The sequence below is a fragment of the Manis pentadactyla genome, chromosome 13 (genome assembly GCF_030020395.1).
Source record: "Manis pentadactyla isolate mManPen7 chromosome 13, mManPen7.hap1, whole genome shotgun sequence".
Classification (NCBI taxonomy): Eukaryota; Metazoa; Chordata; class Mammalia; order Pholidota; family Manidae; genus Manis; species Manis pentadactyla.
This window is the reverse complement of record NC_080031.1, coordinates 11,018,217-11,045,191: the sequence shown is the minus strand read 5'-3', so window position 1 is coordinate 11,045,191 and position 26,975 is coordinate 11,018,217. Positions and strand designations below refer to the sequence as shown.

The following is a 26,975-nucleotide window of genomic DNA, read 5'->3' as shown; positions in this document are numbered from 1 at the left end:
TAGGAACAAGGTGGGAATGCGTAGTGACAGCTAATGGGTACAGGGTTTCTTTTAGGGGTGAAGAAGATGTTCTAAATTAGATTGTGGTGACAGTTGCACAACCCTGTGAATAAAATAAAAAACACTGAATTCTACACTTTAAATGGGTGAATTGTGTTAATTTTATCTCAATAAAACTGCTAGAAAAAAAACAATACTGCATATTATAAACTTAACCCTTAAGCCCATCCTTAATTAGCGATGGATAGTTCTAAAAAGCCAATATTTTTCTGCCTCTACTCTTTACTTTCCCTACCTGATATTCCATAAATTTCTGGTCAAACACAGCAGTTAAAAGACTTTGATGGAACTTAAAGGGCAATTCTCCTCGTTTCTATATTTATATTTATGAATGTTGGTTTCCTATAAAGGACTGTCTGGGAAAAAATGGAAATTAATACAAATATAAAGTTATATGCTTACAATTCTCAGTTGAGTTTTTCTAAAAGATCTGCAAAGGAGTGATCTTAGCAGGCTACAGTAGTTCCACATAGAATAAAGGAAAACAAGTAGTGAACTTTATTTCAAATGTACAAACAAGGTACCTACATATAAAACATATGGAGTGAGATAGGCTGATAAGATAATATATTAACCTTAAAGATGACAATGTGCCCCTATCCCAGCCAAGAACAATCTCAGAAGGCTTATGATTTTGTCTTGGTGCCCTGACAGTGGACTAGCAAGTGTATCTTTTATTATACCTCCAAATCTGGAAAAACAATGACAACCAGACAGATCCTAATATCAGTAAAAATAAGTCTAGCAAACAAATGAAACTAGAGTTCATTGGGTTGTCTACTGTTCTACTTTCTGACTCACAGATGCCCACGTCACACAACGGAAGGGATAGAAGACTGCTCATATTTGACGGAGGGACTACATACTTGATATAAGTAGTAAGAAAATGTTCACTAATTTCTTAGCTCATTCTCAATTATACAGAGTTGATTTGTTTCTGATGTTTTACCTGAAAAACATATATGAAATCTTTGGAAGCAGTCAGACTGAATTCATCACCACCACCACCACAATGAATTACATGGACATGGCACCTCTGACACACAAAACTGGTTTACAGGATGTTGTCTCAGACTTAATCCTTCTCCCTTCTACTGGGTAATTATTTCAGCCAGAACTGTGCACGGTACTCTTCCAGGAAAAACATTTATTGAAAGGTTGAACACATTCCACACAATATAAAGTATCAGTCTCTAGGATCTAATAACCCTCTTTTTTCTGGTTTATTAGAATGTGTCCAATCACCTCATTCCAACAGTGCCCTGAAGTCAGTCTAATGTCCCACACCATGATGGTAGCTATGAAAACTGTTAAGAAACCAAGCTGCTGACAAGAATTTAGGATCAAAAGAAATTACTTGGAGAGTCACAAGAAAATGCTGGAAAAAAGTAACCACACCAAAGGCATCTAAGCTAGAAGGCCAGAATGGACACATACTCATACCCACTTGTTTTTTATACCTAATTATAAATTTCTTAATTATCAGTGAAGTGGGAGATATTATAGTGTAGTAGTTTATCAACTACAAATATATGAGACAAATGTTCTTGATGGATGGGTTGAGATACTTAAGAAAAAAATACAAATATATATATATATGTACACACATACACATACACACATATCATCTAGGAAAATGTTTACAAATACCAATTAGAATATGAAACAGAGAAAGAATTAAATAAGAAACAGAATTGATGATGAAAAAAAAAGGCTAACGGTCCATTTTACTAGATGCTGCATATCAAAACCTGAAATGAATGCCAAAAGTAAGTAAACACAGGAAAATATATGAGTTCAGCATCCAAACTGGTGAACACTGACATAAAGAGGCACCAAAACTCTGTCATTTGACATGTATAGTCTTAAATATTCTTTAAGTCTACCTTCACAGTTAGGTTGTAATTATTCACTCTAACCTTATATTTTGATTAGAAAGTAAAATACATACATGATAGAAAATTCTGTAAAGAAAGTCAAGAAAAGAAAAGAAAAATCACCTGTAATAAAACTACTCAGAAATAATCAGTTTTAACCCCTTGGTCCATTTCTTCCCAGGCTTTTATCTATGCACACAGCACACTCCTCCCATATCTCTGTTTTATTTCTTTTCATAGCCTTATCATTTGAAAATATATTCTATATTTATTTGCCAACTCACTATATGCTTCTCTACTAGCATGGAAACTCCTTGAAGAATCTTTGTCTATCTTTTGACTATTGTTAAGTCCTGCTTCCAGAATAATGTTTGGCAAGTATAGACATTCCATAATATCTGTTGAGTGAATTTTTGTAATTGAGACTGCACTGTATATCATTTTATAGCCCATTTTTCTCACTTAACTTTATATCACACTTTCCCTTATGTTCAGCTATTCTTTGAAAACATGTTTTTAAGAATGGCTATATGTAAGTATACTGTAATTTTTTAATAATAATATTTAAGGTTATTTCCAATTATTTTACAGTTCAAAATAATGTTGACTTATAAATAAATCTTTATCTGTATTTTTTATCTGTATTTTTAAAAATAACTTATTAGATATTGATTTACCTCTTGGGTGGAAAAGTTTTTCCTTCTATCATCCGGAAACACTGCTGCGTTCATTTCACTCACGGTTTTAAAGGCTGCCAGCTGTTGACGTGCCTGTTTCAGGGTTTGACTAAGCTGCCAGGGAAAGGGAAAAAAAGCAAACAAAAACAGGCTAAAGTTTTAATACCAAATTCACTAAGTGTTCCAACAGGAAGACAGGCTCCTATTATTAAAAAATGCCAGACCTTAAGACAAGAGGATTACTTGCAAAGGAGACTTTTCTCCTTTGACCTGCTGGTATTGTTTTCAAAACAGTATTTTCATTATTCTAAGAGACTACATTTCATAACTTAAGTGCTATTATTCAAATCATTTTTTAGTAATGCATGCTTTATATCAAGTATGTACACAAAAATATCAGAACCTAAAAGTTTGAATTAATTACTTGGAAATTATTGAGCAGACATATTCCTGACCTTCTATCTATCTTCTCAATAAGGAGTTATTTCTTCAACTGATCCTTGCATGTCTAATCACTTTCATCACTCCTTGCTACAAGATTCTATTCTTTTTTTCCAATTTACGTGAATCCCTCCTTTACACTTAACATTTGAAGACTCCATTTGAAGTCTCTTCTCAAATTTCCCTTCTCCCAGGAAGGCTTCCTAAGTTAACTTAGAACTCAAGTTAACAGCCTATTTTATATTTCACAAATTAGCACAGAATGTTCCCTTAAGGAAATACAGAAATGAACAAAGTACTATATTTTAGGCTGAGCACTATACCATGTAGAAGAAAGCATATCCCCACTATACTACTCAGTGAAATTATGGCAAAGCCAGGACAAGTGAAAGTTTAATGATACCCATTCTCCCTTGAAGGGAAATCATGACTATGATTTAGACATAAATAACATATACTTTATGGTTTTTACTACTAATGAGCTAGAGATAAAAACACTCTCACTACCAGCCACATTTCCTTACAGCATATCACCTTTGTTTTGTCATTGGTTCTAGAAGGTCTATACTGCTAGCGAGAGGAATTCGCTGGAAACATTACTCTTTATTCTACTAAGAGGGAAGATTTCTAAATTTGGTTAGCACAGGGTGGCTAAAGAGGTCATGACACAGTTAATCAGCACAAAAAGAGACATATGTGTAGCTGAGGTTATAAAAAAATACAGCGCCATGAGTATGCCTGCTTTTAGTCGTTGCCAAGTAAGCTAGACGTTATTGCCCTGTACAACGTGACCAAGGATTCAAAATACCTGTTCTAACACTGAAAATAAGGGTATAAACTCTTCATTTCCCATCAAGTTCAAATCTAAATTAGAGTCATAGATTGATTTTAGTCCCTTAAGAAGGATATTTCAACTGGTCCAGCATTTGGAGTATACATTACATTCATTCACTCCTGTCATTACCATAGTCCTTCATCAACCTCAATCCAAAGGCTCTTTCAATGACCTGCTTGAGGGTCTGAATAATGGCCACTCAAAGATACCATGTCTCAATCCCCAAAATCTGTAAATGTAACTTTATAAGGAAAAATGGCCTTTGTAGATATGACTAACTTAAGGACCTTGAGATGATTCCAGCTAATGCTGGAATGCCTGAATGGGCCTGAATGCCATCACTAGTGTTCTTGTAAGTGAAAGGTAGGGGAAAATCAGACATGCAGAAGAGGAGAAGGTAACGTGAGGAGGGAAGCAGAGATTAGTATGATGCGGCCATAAGCAAAGGAATGTCAGCAGACACCAAAAGCTGAAAGAGTCAAACAATAAACCATCCCCTGGTATCTGTGGAAAGAGACACCTTGATTTTCATTTAGTGAAACTGATTTTAGACTCTGGTCTTCAGAACTGTGAGAATAAATTTCTTTCATTTCAGGCCACTAAGTTTGAGGTAATTTATTACAGCAGCCACAGGAAACAAATACAAGGACCAAAGTTAATGATAATAAGCATTAAACAAAAACACAGAAAAATAGGGGGTTGTTACAAATCAAACTATGTAAAATAGGTATATAAGTACACTTCTCTTCTGGCAAGATAATGGTGATCATTACATATATTTCTGAATGTATGTATGTATAAATATGCATTTGTATGTGTACAAGGATACATATATATTTACATATGTAAATTTAAACATACATATGTGATATGCATGTTACTACTCAGAATATAAAATGTGTCCAAAAGTCTTATCTATATTAGAAGCTTAGATACAGTTTTCATTCTTTTGTAGCTGCTGTTATTAACAAAGACTGGCACTGAATCTCTAACCAAGACTTAAGAATTCCCTGATGGAAATGAATTCATAATTATACAGAAAACCTGGCAAAGGTAACTATCAATAAGCAAAGGGAGTCCAAACACACAAAATAAAAACATACTATATAAACAAATTTTGAGACTGAAATCTTAAAATCTAAAGCAAACAATGATCATATATTAAAACAAAATTTAAAACTTTAAGCAAATATGTAGGACAAAATTTGACAAATACAGGTACCTACAATGACATTGTTCCCCATTCATTGTTACTTTCTTCAGTTCTTTTTAATTTGTTCATATAATTTTTTCAAATAATTAGGGATTAGAAAGACGAGATTTACATGTAATTGTATAAATGAAACAATGTATACTACGTAGGTGATGCGACAAGAGTCTAGATGACATCTAATATGTATAGAATTTCACCTACTTGACTGACTAATCTAATACCAATTTTAAATGTATGTGAATGCCATAAACACCTACCCAAAGTTGAATTCTATTCAAGTATACTTTATTTGCAAATGATAACATACTGATTTTTAAATGTTAGATATTTCAATGGCAACAAAAATATTATAGAATTAAAACTTCACCTCACAAAACCCTTACTGTAGCCCAGGAAACACAGTGTGAAGCATCGGCTGCATTAGCTTCCTTTTATTAGTAAGTAGATACACCAAGCTTTGGGCTGGCCAGCAACCTAGACCTAATGCAAAAAGGCAGATGGGACCAATAAATATCCCTTCTCTTACATAGGAAGTAGCAAGTATTCAGAGGAAAAGTTAGAGACAGGAACTGAATCTAAAAGATCCTAAACTGAAGAAAAGAGGCTAATGTAGCCTCAGGTATGCCAAAGTTTTGGAGCTGTAATAGTGAGAATCTCAGTTAACAGTAGAAAAATAAGTAAATACGAGAGAAGCATACAAGTAGAGACAGTGACCAACTTTGCCTGGAACTGTCCCACATTTAGCATGGAAAGTCTCATGCCCTGGGAAACCCCTTAACCTTGGGCAAATGGAGAAGGTTGGTCACCATATGAGAACAAATGAATCAAGTTAATGATTAATATTAGTGTGATTATCAAGGATCCTATGCTGGTGGGATCACTGGATCTGCCTTAGATCCAGAAACACTCTGGCTACAGACTCCTGAAGGGAGTTGGGGTTTGTGAGACCTTCTGATTCTGTGTTTATTCCTCTATGCACAGTCCTAAAACAAACCTTCCCCTTGGTTGGGTTGGCCTGAATTCTTGCAGCCAAAAGAGCCTAAATGAAACACTAGTTTTTCTTAACAGTAGATTACAGAAAACTTAGCAGGTTATTTCACATTACTTAAATCTTTACTACTTAGCTACCAAAATTAATTATTATTTCCAGGTTTGAAAAAGCTGGAGAATGTGCATTATAAAGAGAGAATAAAAATTAAAAACAAGAAAGTAAAAGATTCAGTGAGAAACAAATAAAAAGGTAGATTATACCATGCTAGAAAATAAATAGTGGTGAACTTAATAGTCTATAGATAAATTTAAAAATTATTACATGGTGAGAATGAAACAATGATCAGTTGTACTTCAATTCCCCACCAAAATGAAGTTATCAAAGGACATAATACAAACTCAACCCCTACAGATGAATATCAGTCCTAACAAAAAGCAGGAGGCTAGGCTAGTTCTATTTTATGGGAACACTTGAACTTTCTTCCAGTTTTATGATTCTAGTTTCTAATTTTAGGGGCCCAATCTTAGATAATGATCTTAGAATAAGAGGTAATACTAATTATTATTAAGAGAAGGGTAGGGTGGTGTGTGCAGAATAAGAGAGGTCCCAGAAAAATCACATTTGGAGCTCAGTAATGTGTTCAGTTTTAAAGGTCTTATTTGAAAAAAGCATTGAAAAACGAAATGGCATTCAGAAGAAATCAACCAAGATTGCAATCTGGAAATCATGTCATATAAAAAATGACTGACAGCATTAGGAAGGTACAAATCCAAAAAGAGAAAAGACAGCTATCATTAAATGCTTGAAGTGTTCTTAAGAGATGCCATGGTATCCTATTCTCTATTATTTGAGATTGTGAATCTAGGCCCAATGGGTAAAAAACTGGAGGGATTTTGACTCAATATATTTAAAAAATACTTTTGATAATTTCAAGCCTTCTAAAAATAAAATAGTCTAAAGAAGTAGTGAGTTGCTCAATAATGGCTGTGTTCTGGCAGAAACTAGATGGCCATATATATATTTCAGATGCTATAAAAAGAAGTCCTTAGAGAAAGATCAGACTGTATAATACCTTTTCTGTTAATTAAAATGTAAACAAACATATTAGAAACTTCAAACATATACAGAAGTGGACAAAATACTATAAGGAACCCACCCACCACACATAGACATCAAACAGTTTTAACATTATCATCTCCTGGCCAAACTTGCTTTCTCTAAAGCCCCCTACTTCACCTCACCCTTACATTATTTTGAAGTATATACCCCAAACATCAAATCATTTCATCCTTAAATATATCAATATGTCAGATAAACTTTTAAAAGTGACTCCAAGAATCTACGTTTCTATTGCTCCACAATGCAAGAAAATTGAGAAGTCTAGTAACATTCAGAAAGTGAATTATGGTCACCACTTACTCAACCAGTTCTAGATGAACCATGGGAGTTAAGTGTTTCAACAGACTCACTGTCTAGTTCTTAGTGACATCTAGTGGATAAAACCTGAAACATAAACAGTAAAATCAAAAGGCGTCTATTGGCATGGAGTTGTCTGGGCAGAAGTTTATGGGCTTAATGAGTCACTGAACACTCTTCGGTAGTTCACTTTCTTTTAAGAAAACAAAAGTGTACAAAAACTTTTTAAAATTTAAAGCTTTTCAAAACCTTATTTTCTCCTACCCATCCAACCTCATTTTCTGTTATTCTTCTCTATAAACTATCAATTAGAAAGGTTCCATCACTTATTCCCAAATATTCCATGTTCATTACATATTCTAGACTTTTAACTGCTCCTCCCATCTCAAATTCTCTTGAATTTACCAATTCAGTTCAGTTTACCAAATCAAAATATACAGCTCAACTCCACCTCTTCCAGGAATTCTTCCCTAACTATTTCCTTGGAATTAAAAATTTTTTGAACTGCCAGAACACAACTTTATCACCAAATACAGCAAATATCTCTATAGTATTATCTAACATATTGGGGGAATATTAGCTTTGTATCTCTACTTGGAAATATAAACTCATGAAGGGTCCGATTTCACATTTCATTAGTATCCCTACAATGTTTAACAAATACAGTGTATTCAAATGTTTATGGACAGGTCTTTTCTATTTATATATTATACAGATGCAGTAAAAATCCTCACTACAGTGGGATTTATAGATACAAGCACCACAAATATGTCTGTCTTAGTCAACATACTATCCCTTTAGTTTATGCAGTGTGTGGCTCAATAAGTATTTGCTCAACAAATTGTTCATAATCTTAAAAAAGAAAGTAAAAATGATTATAAAAATGATTCCTACAAACCAATGACAAGAAAACATCATAGTTTGGGACAAAGAAAAATGTTTTTTTAAAAGTATTTCAACATAACATGCACTTGTAAAGTTTTCCTTAGTTTTCCTTATTTACACTAATGGCACAGTCAGATTTGCTTAATACTTATGACCACCAGCAGTTATGCAACTTCTATTTTCATATCATCATCATTTTCCACACTTTTCCTCTCCTTTCACTATCCCAAGGAATACATTTTCAAATGATAAGATGAAGAATAATTCCCACAGCACAGATGAAGGCTATGGTATCAACTGTTCAAAAGCTCAGGTATACTACGTGGGTGGTGATTGGATGGTATCAAATGATTTGAGTGGATGAATCTATTTATGGTGGTTAATTTTTAAATATCAGATATATAAGATGAATCACTAAATAAAAGTTACATTTTTTAAAACCTCTATGTTACTGAAGGTTTACTATATTACTACTTTATCTATAGATTTATTGTGATCTATATTAAAAGACAGAAAAGAGAGATACAAATAATGAATGAAATGCCCCATATAATGTACTGAACCTTTCTGCAATAGAACTTAGAAATCAGTTCTGGTCATATGCTATATACTAAAAGTAACTTACCTATAACGTAATTCCAGTACAACTGGGAAAACCTATGATCCTTGATCAAAAGCTCTTTCCAATAAGTTTTGATCTCTAACACTTTGGTGCCTTTGTCTAGATGATTCTGAACTGCCTTGCCAAAAATAAATATAAATTTAAAATATATATACAAAAATGAACATCACTCAACTATTCCCCACTTCACAAAGGTAAAAAAAAAAGGAGGGGATAAAAAGTGAAACTGAATGTGATACCTCTTCATCTCTACTTCATCTAAAAAAAAGCACAGACATAAAGTAAAATGAATATGTACTTACAGCCTGGGCTTGCTGTTGTAATAATTCATCCTGATTCTCTCTATCTTCTATTTCACCCCCAAGCATCTGGGAAGGAGGTAATCTGGCATTTTCAATAGCAGCCTTCAAATTGTTTGGAAGAACACCTGCTCTTTTAGGAGTGCGGTGTGCTGGATCTGAAGACTGCAGAGCTATAGAGCCTTCTTTTCCTGCCTACACAAAGGAAGAAACAATGAGATTCAGCTAGTGAGATTCCGCTCCAATCCGATCCAATCAAATAATGCCTATAAGCAGCCCATAAGATTTTAAATCGTGGTTGAGTAGAGAGGGGGAACCATTACCTGGCAAGAAACTAACATTTACCAGGCACCTACTACATGCAAATAATTTACATCACCTCATCAAATTTTCACAACAGTACTGTGAGACAAGTATCATATCCCCATTTTACAGATGGAAAAACTACCGTCCAGAGAAATTAAGTAATTAGCCCAAGGTCACATTGCTAGTAGGTAGCAAAGCCAGAATTTAAACCCAAATCCAAAACTCACCATGACATTGTTTATAACTATCTGGTGAAAGCACAGGAGTGAGTCAGAACAACACAGAAGTAAAACACGAGTTCTCTACATACAAATCTACTCTCTGTATTAGTAAATTAAATTTTAAGAAGTATGGAATCAAAACACAGCAATTCTGTATAGCTTCTCTCCTAACACACACACTGTCCATACAGTTGGTTCATCGTGCTCACTTTTGAACTTACTGCTGCAGAAGACCTCTGCCATTGCTGCTTTTTTCGCAGTCTGATTTGTTGGTTTACTCGGTGTTTAACTTGTCTCTGAAAACGCTTCAGAGCTTCTTGTTTTTTTCTTAGCTGTTCCTTTAGTTCTTCTTCAATCACATATGCTGAAGTCTTTAAAGATTAAAGAAAATAAACTTAAGTATCAGTCGTTTCGCCCATTAGGGCTCTGTTGTAAACACAAAGCAGTCAGGATACAATCCTGAAGCAATAATTTAGTTCTATAGTCCAAAATTCCCAATACAGTGAGGAATCACAAGAGTTCAGAGCTGAATACTTAGACACTGTTAATTAGTACCAAGAATTTAAACCAAATCGCAAACTTCAAATTGAAATTTTTGAGTACACAAATCAAATCTGAGTTATTCATTGAACCAAGAACTAAAGGTACCTTCATTAATTCTTTGTGAACCAATCCAAACCAATCTTATGTTACACGTTTTCCAAAATAAGTAAGACAGTCCAGATACCAGATTGCTTACCACTCACTGAATTATGTCCTATCAAAAAAATGCCTTCATACATAGAATTTATGTTCCATTTTTAATTTTGCATGCTCTTCCCTCCACTGCCATCTAGTAAAGGCCTACTCAATCTTCAAGACTGTCTAATACCCACCAACCAGTACCATCCACAGCCCTTTCTTCCTCTGAGCTCTCTTATGCTATGGTACCTCTCATTCTTACTAGTATTGACTATAAAACTTATGAACTCCTCCATTAGATTATGAACAGTTTAAGGATAGGAAATGTATTTAATTCTGTGTTTCCCCTACAGTATATAACACAGAGCCTTGAATACAAACGCACTCAATATTTACGTAACCATTCAATTCCAAAACATATTCTACAATCTGGGAACATCGTATCCCATCTGAGTCCCTGATCAGTATTCCCCTCTTCTCAGTGCTTTGAGCAACAGAGTCATCATGGTAATAGCAGTGACCACTATTAAAGGTCTATTATGAGACAAGCACTTTAATTATATCACTGAATCCTCAAAATATACCTCCAATAGTAGCTATTCTTACCTCTTTAATACTAAAAATGAGGAAACTAGGACTCAGATTAATCTTTAGTAGTAGCCCACAATCCTATAGCTGGCGAGTAGTAAAGCTAGAAATTTCTAATTCCAACACTTGTGCCCTATATTATACTGCTTTTCTCCTGACTGTGTCTCTTTTTCATAAAGAACCTTCAAAATCATCATCTGACTCCTACCTATCCCCTCTTCTAACACAGTGATTCCAAATTCTACTTCTGAAGGGTGCTTCAAATTATTTCAAAGGCTGTCATTAAATTCTCAAAATCAAATGAATCTAAATTCCAAATTTTCCAAGAAATCTATGCCATAAACTATTCTACAAGAGTATGTAACATGGGAGTAGAGTGTACAAAACAAATTATCAAAGAACAAGTAGGTAAAATAATTCCAAAGAACAAGTAGGTAAAATAATATAGTAAAGCCTGAATAAGTGACCCAAATTAATAAGCCCCAAACAAGTGTAAGCCATCCTGACTCTTTCTTTTACTTCCATTGTCTCTGCCTGTACCCCTTTACCTCCACACTGAGATTATAAAATATCTTGGTCAAGTATAAGTTTGATTCCAAATCATGGATCTCAACTGTAAAGCAAAGATCAGAGCATATCATACTTAAGAAATATTTTCCTTAGCAAACACCACTGTGTTTGGCAACTAGAACCCAAAAATATTTGTCCCATGGAATATGAAGAGAATCCCAAAGTCAAATAAATTTGAGAAATACTGGGTTAAACAAAAATAGATACTGTTTGAATTGTACAATTAACTTTTCAAGCCTTCTTGCATGAAGGGGGGAATACAGAAAGAAATGTTTCTCACAACAAAGAGCAGATTTGGATAAGTCACACATGACAGAATTGATACTTAGATTACATATTTAGTCTCCAAAGATGACCTCCCCTTTTCCCTGCAATGGATCAAGTCTCCTAGTATTTATACTCTTGCGTAGTCATCTCCCATACTGAATGTAGTCTGGCTCTGTATATCCAACAGAATGAGGCAGAAATGTTGGCTCCATGACTCACCAAGCAAGGTCATAAAGCAGTTTCTTTATGGGCTCTTGAAGAGTTTCCTCTAGGGGAGGCCAGACACCATATAAGAATTCTATCTTTCAGAGGAAGCCTAAGCTGGCCAAGTAGAGAGGCCATGTAGAAAGAGAAAGTGTCAGGCAGTCCCCAGCCAATGTAGTCATCCTGGCCCAAGGGCCACTTTGTGGGTGACAAAACCATCTTGGACATTACAGCCCTGCAGATGAAGAAATCCAACCAACAGCCAGAGTCCAGTCAAGTTCTCCCAGACATGTCCAGCTATCTGAGCCCCCCCAAATGAGGCCTCAGACATTGTGGAGCATTTCCACCCTATGGACTAGCCATAGGGTGCAATCCATGGGCAAAAAGCCATGCCCACTGTGCCCAGCTCAAATTCCTGACACACAGTATCATTTGCTTTATGCCACTGAGTTCTAGGGTGCTTGTTACACAATAGTAGAACCACATAAATTATGAAATAATGTAATAGCTGTATGTGCTCACAGGACAGCAGTATCTTTTGATGCTAAAGTAAATAAGGGGGTTGGAGTCTGAAGCTATGGCATTTTTAGGAATCCTGATGTCTCCTTGAAACTTTGGGGACAAAAATGACCAGGAGTTTCCCCTTAAAATAGACATAACCTTAAGTCTACAAGGTTTAGAAGTAACTAGTAATCATCTGTTCTGAGCTGACAGGAGCTACACTTGCTAATAAGGGTGGATTCCCCAGACTACATATGCCTAAGCAATAAAGAGTTCTATTGGAAGTTTGATCATATTGCCTCTGACTGTTACTGATCAAAATTTTCTTAGTGAAGGAAATACATACATGTTCCAACACTTTAATATTTTGAGTTAATGTGTGGAGCCATGAGACTCAATTCTTTCTAACATAGAAGAAATAAAACCTTGGTGATTTTTAGCATTTTGATGCTACTGACGTTATAAAGATGTCAAGCAATTAAAAAGAGGTGTTAATAATTTAAATACCAAAATACCTTTGTCCTAAATCTTACTGATTCTTCTGGGATGTTTCTTAACATTTAACTCTTCATTCCCACTTCAGTCACCCTTTTTCAGGGCTTTCCTTCTCCATTTCTTACCACTAAACAAGTCTGGATGCTATACTTCACACTTAAATTGCTACAATTAAATCCTAATTTGTCCCCCAGAAATCAATCTATCTCTCACCTTTAAAAACTCTGAAGCAATTAATCTAACCAAAACCCTTTCTGATCATGAAGTTCATCTGTAAATATTGAACAATGAATGAAGTCAATCCCTTCTCCAAAATCTTCCTGCTACTCCTATTTTCCAGAATCCCATCAACCACCATCCCCCTACTAAGCCTTCCACTCCAATCAATCTAATCTACCCTTAGAATCTGGAATACATCTTGCTTACTTCCTACTCTCCCCATTCTCCGTAACTGGAGAATCAGCCCCCTTCTCCTCTAATTATCCAAATTCTTTATTCAAGTTTCCTGGATCACATCAACCCAAAGTCTATCTTTCCTCTTTGATTAACTACCATATTCTTAGCACTTAATCATATACTACCCAGACTCTTAAAATCCTTTTTGGAAATAGGGAGAGTAGGAATAAATGGATATGTACATACATACATACAAACATAAATAAAATGAATCAATATATGACATTGCATTGCTATTCAACATTTGCTTTAAACATGTCTCATTTCTTCTCAGAGATCAAAAAGCACTTTTCACCACACATTGAGTACCTTGCTATACATTCAGAAGACCGTCACACATTTTGTGCATCCATAAATATTTACCGAGTGCCTATACTCGTAAAGCACTAAGATAAAGGCGGGGATGTGATCACAAATAAGTTTCTCCCCCGTGCTCTAGGAGCTCAGGTAAAGTAGACATTAAACAACTTACCATAACTATAATGCGGTAAGTGCCACAGTAAAATTCACACAAATAGCTATGGGGCACAGTTTGGTGAAAGAATCAAAAATCTCACAAATTTGTCCTCCTGTGTTAATGTGTGTAAGAGTTATCGTGAAAACAGGCACACATGCAAACTTCGCAAAAGTTTCCCTTTATCTGAAATGCTCTTCCCTACCACCTGTACTTAGAGCATCTCTATTTTTTAAGGACCAATACAGAAACATATTTCCTTATACATTCATTCAACAAATAACTTCTGAAGACTTACTGCATGCTGGGACAAGAATGAACAAAAAGGTCTCTGTCCTCATGGAATTTATAGTTAAACCTCCTCAGAATCCAGTCAGAATTAATCTCTTCCTCCGTTATTCTCTTACTACATCTGAATCTTACTGAATCTCCATTAGAAACTTATCATTAACTTTAAGCAATCAATTGTTATATTAGGTGTGACCACTTGTCTTCCCTATTATGTTACTAGGGTACCTGGGAGATATAGACAGTGCCTGGCTTTGTGCATAGCAAGCAATCGAGTTTGTGAAGTAAACTGATATGTATGTAAAGCTGCAGCAAGTTTTGGCAAATACGTGTTTGTTTCAAAATCTTAGTACAAGAATGTATCTATTTATAACAATATAAACGGCGTCCCCAGACTGTTCACCTTTATCCAAGCACCAGAAATTAAAGAAGGTTAATAAAAAGAAAGATAGGAGAGGTACGCCACCATATTTGGATCAAACTGACACTCACATATGCTGGGATTTCCGAACTACCTGGCGACGCAGGCTCCACCCATGCCCCAACTGGTACTATAGCCTGGTTCCTCTCAGCCAGCACTGCCAACACGTCCTTGCTCTTCAGGGGGTTTAAAGCCAAAGGCAACTTTTTGGTATTCTGAGGTTTCTTAAGGGGGGCCATACTTCCTGGCATCTGTGAATTCTGCTTAGGAGAGAGGAAAAGCTTAAAATCTTCACACGATCGCGTTAAAAGCTCAATCTCCTAACACACGAGTCACAGGCTCCTGAAAAGAGGAGAAGCCTTGGAGAAGGCAGTGGCCGAACAGGAAGTCGAAGGACAAGGATTCTGGAAAAGCACGGAAAACGGAAAGAAGTAAAAAGATGAAAAGGGAAGGAAAGATTTAAAGATTGCTTTAAAATAAAAAGATTAGAGGGGCGAGAGAAAAGTAGCTGACTGAGAGAACGAAGATTGTGCCCACTGGTAGCAGAGGAGCTGGAAAGAGAGGAATGCCCGCAGCAGCCAGAGAGAGGGGGCTGGGAGGGCCGGGGTTGGGAACCTGGGTCTGAGGCAAAGAGTCCAAATAACCGGTATCCGGGTTTGGGGAAAGCGCTGAACACTGGGGAGTCCCAGGTCAGCTAAAATCCTGTTCCTGAGACCTCGGGGTCCCCTCCTGCAGAGATGGCACCGGCCCCGTATCGACCCGTAGCCCGCCACGGACTCAAACTACCCCAAACCCTAAGGACACCGCCCAGGAAACGGCCAATTTCCCCCGGGGGAGCACTACCTCCGCCGCCCCGCCCCTACGTAGCCTAGCATTGCCCCTTCCGGGTTGCGTCACCTCCAGGGGCTGGGAAGGCGTGGGGGCGGGGTTCTGGGCGCCTAGCTATTACGTCACCTCCGCTCCTGACTGGGTGGGTGGGGCTTGTAGAGGCGAGAGAAACAGGGCGTGTTTGCCGGGCTGGCCGTGCTACCGTGTGGCCGGCCCTGAGACCATCCCAGAACCTTCAGCAAAAGGGATGCGTTGGGCTAAGGAGCTAATGTCAGGGCGGGACAGGAGTGCCAGTGGAGGGAAACACGGGGAGAGAATGGAAGAAGGCGGGCCCGGCAGGGCTTCCTCAAGCCAACAAACTAAGCCAACAGTAAATCATGCTAATCCTTTGCACGCCTCATTACGTTTACAGTGCTATTTTACACATATTCTTATATTTGAACACCGCAGCCTCGTAAGTGGTCTCCCTCTCTGCTCCAAGTTCTGATATCTGATTATCTTTGTGACATACCAGTTCATTTAACATGTACCTGAGAACTCTTTATATACCAGTATCGTTTTAGGCACTGGAAATATATAGCATTGAGCAAAACAAATATCCCTTGCTCATGACACTTAGATTATGAGGAGACGTAACCAAATAAATAAGTAAATACATCTGATGCTGATGAGTACGATAAGATAAAAGCAGAGAAGGATGAACAGTATGTTTGAGGGAGGAGAGGTGAAATTTAAGGGTTAAGCGTTCCAGGGAGAGGCAACAGCAAGTCCTATTACTCCAAGGTGGGCACTTGCCTGGCAAAAAAACAGCAAAGAGGCTAGAGTGACTGGTGCAGTGTGTGTGTGGTGGGGAATGTTAAGACAAGAGGTCAATCAGATAGAAAGTGCACTGGGGTGTGGGGGGTGAGGATTTAATATGGGTAACTGTTGAGCCACTGTGTTGTATACTTGAAACCAATACAAGATTGTATATCAACAATACTTCAATTTTTTAAAAAGGTCAAATTTTAGAGTGGGCAGTCATGGAGTGTTGTAAGCCACCATTAAGATGGAGAGACACTGGAGGGTTTTGAGCAAATAGGAATGCCATAATGTGACTTAAATATTTTTAAAAAATCATTCTGGATGCTGTATTAAGAGTAGACTAGTAGGGCAAGGGTATAAGCAAGTAGAACAATTAGGAGGCTATTCCAATAATCCCAACAGGAGGTGGATCAGGGAAGCAGTGGTAGAGATAGTGAGAGGTCGTTGAATTCTGCGTATATTTGAGAGGCAGGACTTTGAGGACATGTTGAAGGTTGGATATGGATTGTGGGGGATGGGGTAGAGAGAAGAGTCAAAGAAACTTCCAGTGATTTCATCCTGGATAATTTACAAGATGAAGGTGCCATTTACTGAGATGGGGGAAATGGTGGAAAGGTAGCTTTGGGAGGGGGGAGATTAGGAGTCCAGTTTGAGACAGATTAAGTTGTATTTATCTAATTGACATCCAAGAAGCTAGTATGATAAAAGTGTCTGTAGGTCACAGGAGAGTTTTGGCTATAAATATAAATTTGGAATTGTTAGCCTATGGATTTAAAGCCATGAGGCTAAATGAAATAATCGAGGGACTGAATTGTAGACAGATAAGAAAAGACTTCCAAGGACTGAGCCCTGGGATATTCGAACACTAAATAGGCTGAAGAGAAGAGGTGGGGGATGCAAAGAGATCAGGAAGGATCAGCCAGTAAACTAAGAAAACCAGGAGTGTGTGATACCTTGAAAGTCAAGTGAAGGAAATGTTTCATTAAAGAGGACAGACCATCTGTGTTAAATTCTGCTGACAGGTCAAATACGATGAGGACAGAGAATAGACTATTAGCTTTAGCAACGTGGAGGTCATTGATGACTATTAAAAGAGCAATGTTTTTGGAGTAGCTGGAGAACAAAAGCCTGATAAGTAGACTGGAAAGAGAAGGGGAGGAAGAACTGGAAACAGCAATTTTAGACAACTCTTTCAATGAATTTTGTTGTAAGGGGACACAGAGAAATGGGTAGCTGAAAGGAGAGGTCAGATCATAGGGGCCTCTGGGTAATGGGCTAGCCCAGCAATCTTTTCTCCAAAATCAGATCACAGAACATGTTTTTGGTTGATGGGAATTACCTAGTAATAATTCTCTAGAGAGAACTGGCAATGCAGGAGGTGGAGGGGGGGAGGGATCTTTGCATCCAAGTCCTTAAATGGGCAAGAGGGAATGGGATGTAGTGAACAAATGGAGAGACTGGTTTTAGGTAGCAAGAGGGGCAGTTAATTCTTACTAGCAGTGGAAATCGAATATATACTGGTAATTGGGTAATGCGGTGGGAGCTTGTGAAAGTTCTCTTCTGATTGCTCTATTTTCTCTGTAAAATAGTATTGTAGTCAGCCTTCATGATGGCCTCTAATGATCCCCACCTCCTGGTATTCACACCCTTATGTAGTTCCCTTTCACACTGTACCAGGGTTGGTCTATGTGACCAATAGAATATGGCAGAAGTGATGGTGTGTCCCTTCAGAGATTAGGTTGTGAAAGATGCTGTGTCAAGCTCTCCCTCTCTCTCTCTCTCATTTTCTCGCTTTCTCACTGTTGCTCTCACTCTCACTCTCTCAGATCACTTGCTCCAGGGGAAGCCATTTATGTCACCTGAAGCCCTAAAAAAAGGCCCACACAGCAAAAACTGAAGGCTCCTGCCAACAGCCTATGAATGACATTGAAAGTGGATCTTCCCAACTCCAATCGTCTTCAGAGGCTGTAGTCTCAGCCCAGAACTAAACTGCCAGCTCATAAGAGACCCTGAACCAAACACCCAACCAGAAACTGCATGATACAATATTTGTTGTTTTAAGATGCTAAATTTTGGGGCAATTTGTGACACAGAAAGAGATAACTAATACAAATAGGAAACAGGATCATCAATTAATAAAATTGAGGAAGACATGTTGGAGGTTGGAGAAGATAAGGTAGAAAATAGTTGTCCAGTGAGCGGAAATATGAACTAGAGATATGCACATTGCCATATGGCCTTATGGACCCATGTGGTGTTCATAATTATGAATGTAAAGGGAGACCAGTCAGTATGGTTGAGTGTTTTTCTTCCGTTGCATGGTTACTGGCATAAAGTTGATGGAAAATTTAATTTTAACCAGCACCGAGGTTTTACCAATATATTACTCTCAAGCAAGAAAGGAACAAGGGAGTTGAAGATTATTTCAAGGATATAATTAAATCACTGACCATGCAATTTAAAATTGGTAATATGGGAAGGGAGGTCAAGTGGGAAGTAAGGGACACTGTAAATCTACTAGGGTCCAGAGACTATATGTAGATTCCAGACCAGCAGGGAGAGGGGTCCACAGTTTATTAGGGCAGGATACTAGAAAGGATGTACTGAAAAATAGGTGGTGATCTGAGCATGGAATGCTTGAAACAGAGTATGGCGAGGTTGCAGATACTGGTTCTGTCAAAGTGCATTGTACAAGCAAGGGTGGGCGTGCTGAGGCGGGTGAAAAAGCAAGCTTCCTGGGAAAGAGGCCAGAGAAATGAGCCAGAGTGCTGGGTGGATTATTCCTGAAGTCATTGAGATCACCAAGATATATGATAAGAACAGTGTTGGCTAGAGCCAGGCAGAACAATCTTCAAGGGATTTCAGGAAGAGACCTGGAGGTTGGTAGATGAGTATAACCCAAAAAGGAGTGAGTGGCAGAGTTTAACAATAAATTCAATGCAAGTGGTGAAGCTAAGAAAAAGCAAGGGGAATGGTTTATAAATAGCACTGAGTAATGGAGTAATAAGGAGGAAATCCATCCCACCTCCACCCAGAGCAGGAACTGGGAACTACCACTTGAGAAGGCCAGAGGGGGGCTGATTTATATACCTTCATACACACACCCCCAACACTGGGAGGAAGTGCTAGTAGATAGCTTCTTGCTCTTTCTAAGCCCCTACCACAAGGTCCATGCCTCCCGCTAGCTGCTGTGCCAGTGGTTTCATATGTACCTATACCCTTGTTATGTCCAGAGAGCTCACATCTTGGACCCTGCTCCCAATACACAAAGCTTATCAACCTTATGACTAGAGTTAGTTTCTCAGCAAGGGAACTGTTTGCTTAGACGTATCTATGTTCTTCAGTAACTTATAGGAAAGGGTGTTTCTGGCTCCGGAGCCCTGAGGCCCTGCTCCAGACCGCTCCTCATCTACTCCCTGATGGGTGTGGCTAGGAGATCCCTGGCTGTCTCTGCACAAAGCCCTGAGTCCCTGAGCCCTGACAGCAGTCCGCTCCACACAGAACTGACTGTCTGATGAGCACCAGGGGTCACCTTGCTGTTTGGTCACCACCATCCTGTTTGTGGATGACTGACTCATACATGTGATGGATTAGAAAACTTGGTCCCCTGTCAGTCCTCAGGCCTATCCTAAGGAGAACCTGTGTAGAGGTGGGAAACCTGCTTATTCCGACTCTCATGGGATCTGAATGTTGGAAACTCAAGGCTACCCCACCTCCAGACTTTATATAGAAAACCAATGTAGCTCTTTATTGTCAAGACCAGTTTGCATTAGGTTTTCTATTGTTTATATCAGAGAGAGAGCCTGGAAATGAGCAAAACAGAGGGAGTTAATTGGTAACAAGAGGAGAATGGAGCAGATAAGAACGATTCAGAGCTACCTACAGAAATTGGTTCCAGGTGCCACCTATGTGTTTGAGCTCTCCTATTCCAGAGCCTAAAGATACCTCTCCTCTGATGGTAACTTCACCAGATTATCTGCTCTTTGAAACCAAAGAAGCTTGACTTAAGGAGACTTCGCCTTAACATAAAGCAAATTTGGCCAAAATGAGTTTATCTATCTATAAATTACCTCTATTATTCACCATCACCATACTTTTGACTTTTTTAGAAAATGTACTCTTAAAGTGAAAAAACTGCAATCATTGAAAATACTTTACAAATATATTGCAGGCTCTAAAACAGTTTCAAAAGAGGAATTTTTTTAATGTTTTATAGAATAAGCAACACTCAAGATAGCCAGTTGGAGAAAAACTAGTTCTGCTATGATTGTTATAATTATACGCTATTAATAGTCACATTTTCTATATCCCAAATCTATCTGACATAGGGTAGTGCAAATACGAGACTTTGGAAAGACACTTGGATTTATATTCTAGCTCTGTAGTTTGCTGTCTGTGGTTGAATCATCCAGTCTAAGTCTTTGTTTCTTCTTCTGTGATATGGGGGAAATAATTGACCTACCAGATGCTTTTTGCAAGAATAAAGGTAATATATATGACGTGCATGATATATAATAACTTTTCAATAAATGCTTGCTAATTTTTTTTTAGAAAACAAGATAGAATTCATCTCTTCTACCTTTAGAAGATTTTGATTTGTCTGCCCAGTGTCCATTTTCCCATTTCTTCTGATAAAGACCTCCCCACCTGTGACTGTGGGGTTAGCCCCATGGCCCAGCCCAGGAATGTACATTATTCTCCTGGCTATAGGGATTGATCCAGAGTTGTGACTGTGACCTACACTAGGTCAACCATACAGTCCCTCAGCAAGATTTTTTAAACTAAAATTTCTTAAAAATCAGAAAAAAATTTTTAAGTTTTATCAAAAGTCTTCTCCTCTCTTTATGACAAGCTGCACTGTCCAGTATGTTAACTGCTAACTACATGTGGCTATTTACATTTAAATTAACTAAAATTAGATAAAATTTATAATTTATATCCCTGGTCGTACAGTGCTCAATCGCCACATGTAGTTGATAGCGGCCATACCTGACAGCACAGATATAGAACATCCAGTCATCACGGTTATATTGGACAGCACTGATATTCTAGGGTGTCTGGCAACCACAGTCCCCATCAGAAAGTGTAAGATGGTTAGAGACAATGAAGCTGATTACAACAATTAAGCAAGAGGGACGGCTTTTAAGTATCTTATTTCTTATTGTTCTCTCTCCCAAATATTGTTACGTGATGCAAAAAAATTTCTCCTTTTTTCCTACAATTAGTTCACGCTGAATTTCTGTCACAACAAAAATGTCTTGACAAATCATGTTCCTTAGCTTGTTGGCCAGCAAACCAGATGTAGAAACCGGGAGGGCTAACTCTGGTAAGGATCTGTAAACTAGACAAAGCTGGGCCCTGTAAGTACCACAACAAGGGGTGAAAATGTTGGCCCATCTTCAAGGCCACCTCCCTCCCTGCTTAGTTGGGTCCTATTTTTAAGAAACCTTGTTTCTCCCCATGTTGAGTCCCATGTATAACAAATCCATCTTCTTAGTGTCCTCGGACTCACCACTGTTAATTGAGCTTCGCTTTTTAAGGTCCCATTGCCTGCTTTATCCTTCTTTGTCTCATATCTTGTCTCAGAACCTTCCTTTCCTTTGACTTCTGGGCCTGACTGAAGACAACCTCTTTCTGGAGTGTATATAAACACATGACCAAGAAACACGGACTAAGTCTGGACTGTGCCAAATTACAAAATGTGTGACTTTGAGCAGGTTACTTAACATCTCTGAGCTTCATGTTCCTCCTTGGAAAAACAAATCCTACCTTGCATTATTGATAGAGTAAATAAAATAATATTTTAAAAGACAATTTGTAAGGAGCAATGCAAATGTATTATCAATTACACTTGCTCATAGATTTAAATGCAACTTTCCCAACTATTTGTAAGCACCTGGACAGGGATTGTGTCTTCCAATACTTTTGAACGTGAACACCTTTCCTCTTTCCCACATCCCTCTCTTTGTTTTAATGTCTGGAGCATGGAGTGCTCTTCACACAGTAGGCGATTATCAGATGCTGGCTAGCTGATTTCCATCTCTGTGCCTCCCTCTTTGGGAGAAGGGTGAGAGAAGGGGGAGGGACATGGTTGGTGGGAGGATACCATCTGAAGATCTAGGAGAAGGGAAACAATGAAGGCTTTTATGCGTTGAGGATAATTTGTGGCTTCCCCAGGACTTTTCAACCTGTTTTTACTTGAGCATTGAAGCTTCACAAGAACAGAACTCCAGATATGTTCTGTAGAATGTCCTCGCTACATTTTAACTAGGTCAGCAGAAATAAGATCTTTCCAACCCTTTAATGCCAATTAATTTCCCCTCTTTGTTCCTCTGGAGATCTGATGAATAGGGCACGTTCAGAACCATGGACACAAGCCTCAGTTCCTCTCAGTTTCTGAGGGGGTGGGAATTCTATTCAGAAATCAAATATTTACTGTCAGCATAAAAGGCTTTGATATTTTCAGTTTTCCAGTATGGAAATGGAAGCCACTCCTCTCTGCCTTATCAAAATTTACCCACGACCCCCTGCCACCCCAGGATCACAAAATTCTCCCAACACATGTCACTTTTTATCATATCTCTGCAGAACGCTTTTCCTCTGAGTGGTACCTCACATGTACAGAAATCTGCAGGCAGCAAAACCAAGGTTCAAGATGAAGGTCCTGGAAGGCAGGAGGGGCCTTTCGCCCCATCTCCACTTTCTCTCTGATGCTTCTCAGAAGTAGGACTACCTAGGAGAACTTTAAAAAGAAAAAGGAAAGGAAAAATGTCCTTAGGGAGGGCTGTTCCTCACTGTCCAGGCCCACAGAAAGCTTGTTTTGTTCGAAAGAGAGCTTGTTAATCTGCCTCTTGTTTGGTGGTTGCTGGAGCAGCTGAGCCCTGCCTCCAAGCTACACAAAGCTGCACACAAATTCCTTGTTTCCCAGGAGATGCGCAGCAGCGCTACAAATTCCCCGGCCGGTGTGGGCCCCCTTGGCCCTGCCTCTCTTTCTGGCAAATTGAATTTATGGGAGGGACAACTCGGGTACCATTCACATTTAAGTTTATGGAACAAAGAATCAAAAACAACTCCAGCAATAACAGGGGGTACCAGGAGTGGGCAGAGGGCCACCATACTGCCTGGTGGAGCTCGGCCAGAGCACCCGTGCTGGGGGTAAAAGTTTAAGCCAGGACTCGGCCACTATGTACAGTGCATGGACTCCTTGCTGATGAGGAAGGAGGTGGTCAGAAGCCCAAGTGTGGCTGGTGATCGACCTGGGTTTCCAATCCAAGTTCTGCCACTTAGTAGCTCTATGACCTTAGAAGTTGTTAACTTCATGAAATTCTAGGTTTTCGTATTTGCAAAATGGGGTTATAATCTCTACCTAAAAGGGGTATTGGGATAATTAAACAAATAGGTACAAAGTACCCGAGAAAGTAAAGTTAGGAATAGGTCTCTCTCTCTCTCTCTCTCACACACACACACACACACACAGAACAGAGGAGGGAACAAGGTTTGGATGGGATGCCTCCGTGTGAGGGGTAAGGCCAGAAATCTGTAGAATTAAGCTACCCTTACCCCTCAGAAACACCCTCAGCCCATATCTGATGGCAGTTTGTGGATAAATACCCCAGTTCCCTTGCCCCTTGGGTAGGATAACTCTCAGGCATACTGTTCATTGCCTTCCAGAGTTCTCCAGCAGGATCAAGCTCCATCTGCCCATGACAGTCATTTGCTTGATATGCAGTTTATTGGCTTCCTTCCTTTGCCTGTCTCATTCCCTTAGTATACTAACTGGTCTCTCTGGGATACCTTTCAAATAAACTATTTAACTTCTCGTCTCAGGGTCAGCCTCTGGAGGAACCCAAACAGGATGTCAATATTTCTGCAAATTTCCGAAGGCCTAAGTTCTCAGGATCATCTCTGACTTCAAACTCCTGCTGCAGCCGAATTAGTCCCTTTAGAGATAATTTCACTATGTGCTATGTGGTGTCCCTCCTGAGTACCATGTTGAACCAGACATGAACTCAGTCCTAAACACACACAAACAAACCCTGTTATCTAACGGTTCCTATGGGTGAGGAGTGCAGGCACAGGCTAACTGGGTCTTCTGTTCAAGGTCACACCAGACTTCAATTAAGGTGTCAGGCAGTTGTCATTCCTTTCTGAAGCTTGGGGTCCTCTTCCAAGCTCATGTGGTTGTTGGAAGAATTCAGTTTCTTGTGATTGTAGGGCTGTGGTCCCCATTTTCTAGCCAGCTATTGGTGAGGGGTTGCTCTCGGCTCCTGGAGGCCACCAGCAGTTCCTTTCCATATGGCCCTGTCACAACATAGCAGTTTATGTCACCAAAGCAAGCAGGACAATCTCTGCCCAGTCTGGGGAGTCTGGGCCTTACATACATAGCCTAATCGAGGGAGGGCTACACGACCATCTTTGCTATGTTCTATCAGCTAGAAGTGCACAAACACTGCATTTGTATGTGGCAACTTTTCTGAAAGTTTTGAGAAGACAGAGGAGGAAGGTTTTACGAGGCAATTGTGCAAGCTGTTCTTCAGTTTTCTTCAGCCCTGCCCCTCTGGCCCCCATGCCATTTTGCTCTCTTATCCCTCTCTCCTCCTTTTCTCTCCTCTCTGCTCTTCCCCTCTCCAAATTCCTATTCACATCTAAAGTACAGTGGCTTATCTTTCTGTGCCTTCACTCTTATGGTCAAGGCCTATCCTTTTAGTCTATGTGGCATATCTAGATATTTTTATTCCTGCAGGCAATTGTTTTCCTAAGAGGAATTTGGGTGCCATTTATTGACAGTGTTTTTCATTCTGCCACCAAAGATTTTATTTACAGTTTAGCAGAGGAGACAGATATGACTCAATTCATACCGGGAAGTGAATGAAGGGAAAGAGGGGAGAGTGCTAAAAATAAAAATAACCACTGATATTATGGTATTAGTAAGGCCCAAACCTGCCCAGTGGGGTCATCAGGGCCAGCACATTCTTCCTGGAGCCTGCAGACAAAGGAACAAGCTGACTGGGTGGGGACATTCTTAAATCTAATAGTAGAGTTATTAAATTTGGTGTTTATTTACAAATCGTGTGTGTGTGTATGTTGGGGCAGGGACTCCATTCTGAGCTGTGGGGTTGCTGTCTGGGTGCTCAGCACAGAGGCCCGAGGGCAGCAGGCCAGGGCTGCTATGCGGTCAGGGGTGAGGAACCAGGATCCCAGAGCCCCGGAGGGGTGCCAAATGAGGAATGGCCTGAGGCAGCTGTGTGCGGCAGAAGGGCCGAGAGGACTGGGCCACGCTGCTCAAAAGACAACAATGCCCTGGAAAATGCATCTGTGGCAGTGCTCAGAGGAGGACGAGCATGGGCCTTGGCTAAGCACGGGCACAGAGGCATCAGTCAAGCAGTCTGTCTGCACTGTTGACTGAGCAGCCACATTACGCGGAGCTCAAAACGGCTCTCTGAGGACCCGTAGGAATGAAGAGCTGACGACCCTCACTGGAGCGTCTCCCAGGCCAATGAGGAGATGGCCACAGCAACCACATTTTCTGATCCAAAGGTGGGACGTGGGAGACTGACAAGTATGAATATGCTTTTGGTGTTAAATAAATATATATATAGTCTTTATAACAAGGGTATCCCTACAAAAGAAAAAAAAAAAAAAACAGTCTGTAGCATTGACAATCAGATGAGGCAGTAATACCCACGGGGAAAAACCCGAAGAACGCCTGGCAGGATAGAACAAGGTGAGCTGGGGCAGGTGAGATGGTTATGTGTGAGAGTGGGTCACCTTATGTCTCTGTGACCCTGTGCCTTTGAATCAGTGGCCCCCTCAAAGCAAACCCCAGGGATTCCTAGGGCCCCCAAAGGGCCACCTCATATGCCCACAAACCAGTCTGTTATCTGCCTCATTAGCTGGTGCTAATGCTGCGACTCCCCTGTCCCCACTCCCCATTATGGTGGTCCTTGACTGTCTGCAGCTGCTGGAGAAGCCCCCCAGGTTCTCATCCATTCACTATTCAGCAACTCTGTTGAGACCCCCACCCTATGTTGGCAGTAGGGCCACAGAGACCAGTGAGACACAGTCCTTCACCCAAAGATCTCTCTGTTAGGAGAGAAAGGCCCAGAGCAGGCGACCTAAGCTTTGATAGGTCTACTCGTCTTTAAAAGACCTGAAGCAGGATTGCAAAACGGCTCGTTCTACACTCAGGTGTGCAAAGGAACCCATTTGCCTTTGTGTCTTCACAGCTGCTGTAATCTTCCACAGGACCCTTCTACCCCCAGGGCAGCAGAGGAAAACTAAACATGAATCCATCCTGGAAAACTCAGTTGACCCAACTGTTTTAACATTTCCCTGAGATGGCTAGTCTCTGCTTGGACCACTCAGGCAATTGCTCAATCTGTTCTTCCAGTTTCTTTCCCCAGTCCAGCTCCTCTCTAAGAGCTGCGGTGAGTGTAACTGGTGGGTTTAGATGAGCTCGTGGCAACAGGAGGGGACAGTGTCTGTGGACCCGCATGACATTCTCAGGGGATCGGGCTCTGCACAAGTCTAGGCTGCTCCCTGGTCTGGTGAGCTGCATGCTGACTCCCACCACAG

General features: G+C 39.6%; 1 protein-coding gene across 9 annotated transcripts in view; it reads right to left on the bottom strand.

Moving 5' to 3' along the window:
- The window catches only part of CCDC15 (coiled-coil domain containing 15), a 61,129-nt gene extending 45,513 nt beyond the window's left edge, over positions 1-15,616 (bottom strand). For 5 of the 9 annotated variants that reach the window (XR_005033526.2, XR_008993190.1, XM_036930276.2 and 2 more), the window contains exons 1-5: positions 15,384-15,616; positions 14,840-15,028; positions 10,065-10,214; positions 9,320-9,511; positions 2,615-2,728 (exon numbers count right to left, since the gene is read on the bottom strand). Coding sequence is in view for 7 of the 9 variants with exons in the window: in XM_036930276.2 (XP_036786171.2) it covers positions 2,615-2,728; positions 9,320-9,511; positions 10,065-10,214; positions 14,840-15,019 (636 nt within the window). In the remaining 2 variants the exon portion in view is untranslated. Of the gene's footprint in view, positions 1-2,614; positions 2,729-9,319; positions 9,512-10,064; positions 10,215-12,168; positions 12,901-14,839; positions 15,029-15,383 lie in introns of those variants that run through there. The other 4 variants (XM_036930271.2, XM_036930274.2, XM_036930275.2 and 1 more) reach the window with 3 other exon arrangements.
- Positions 15,617-26,975: the final 11,359 nt, after the last annotated feature.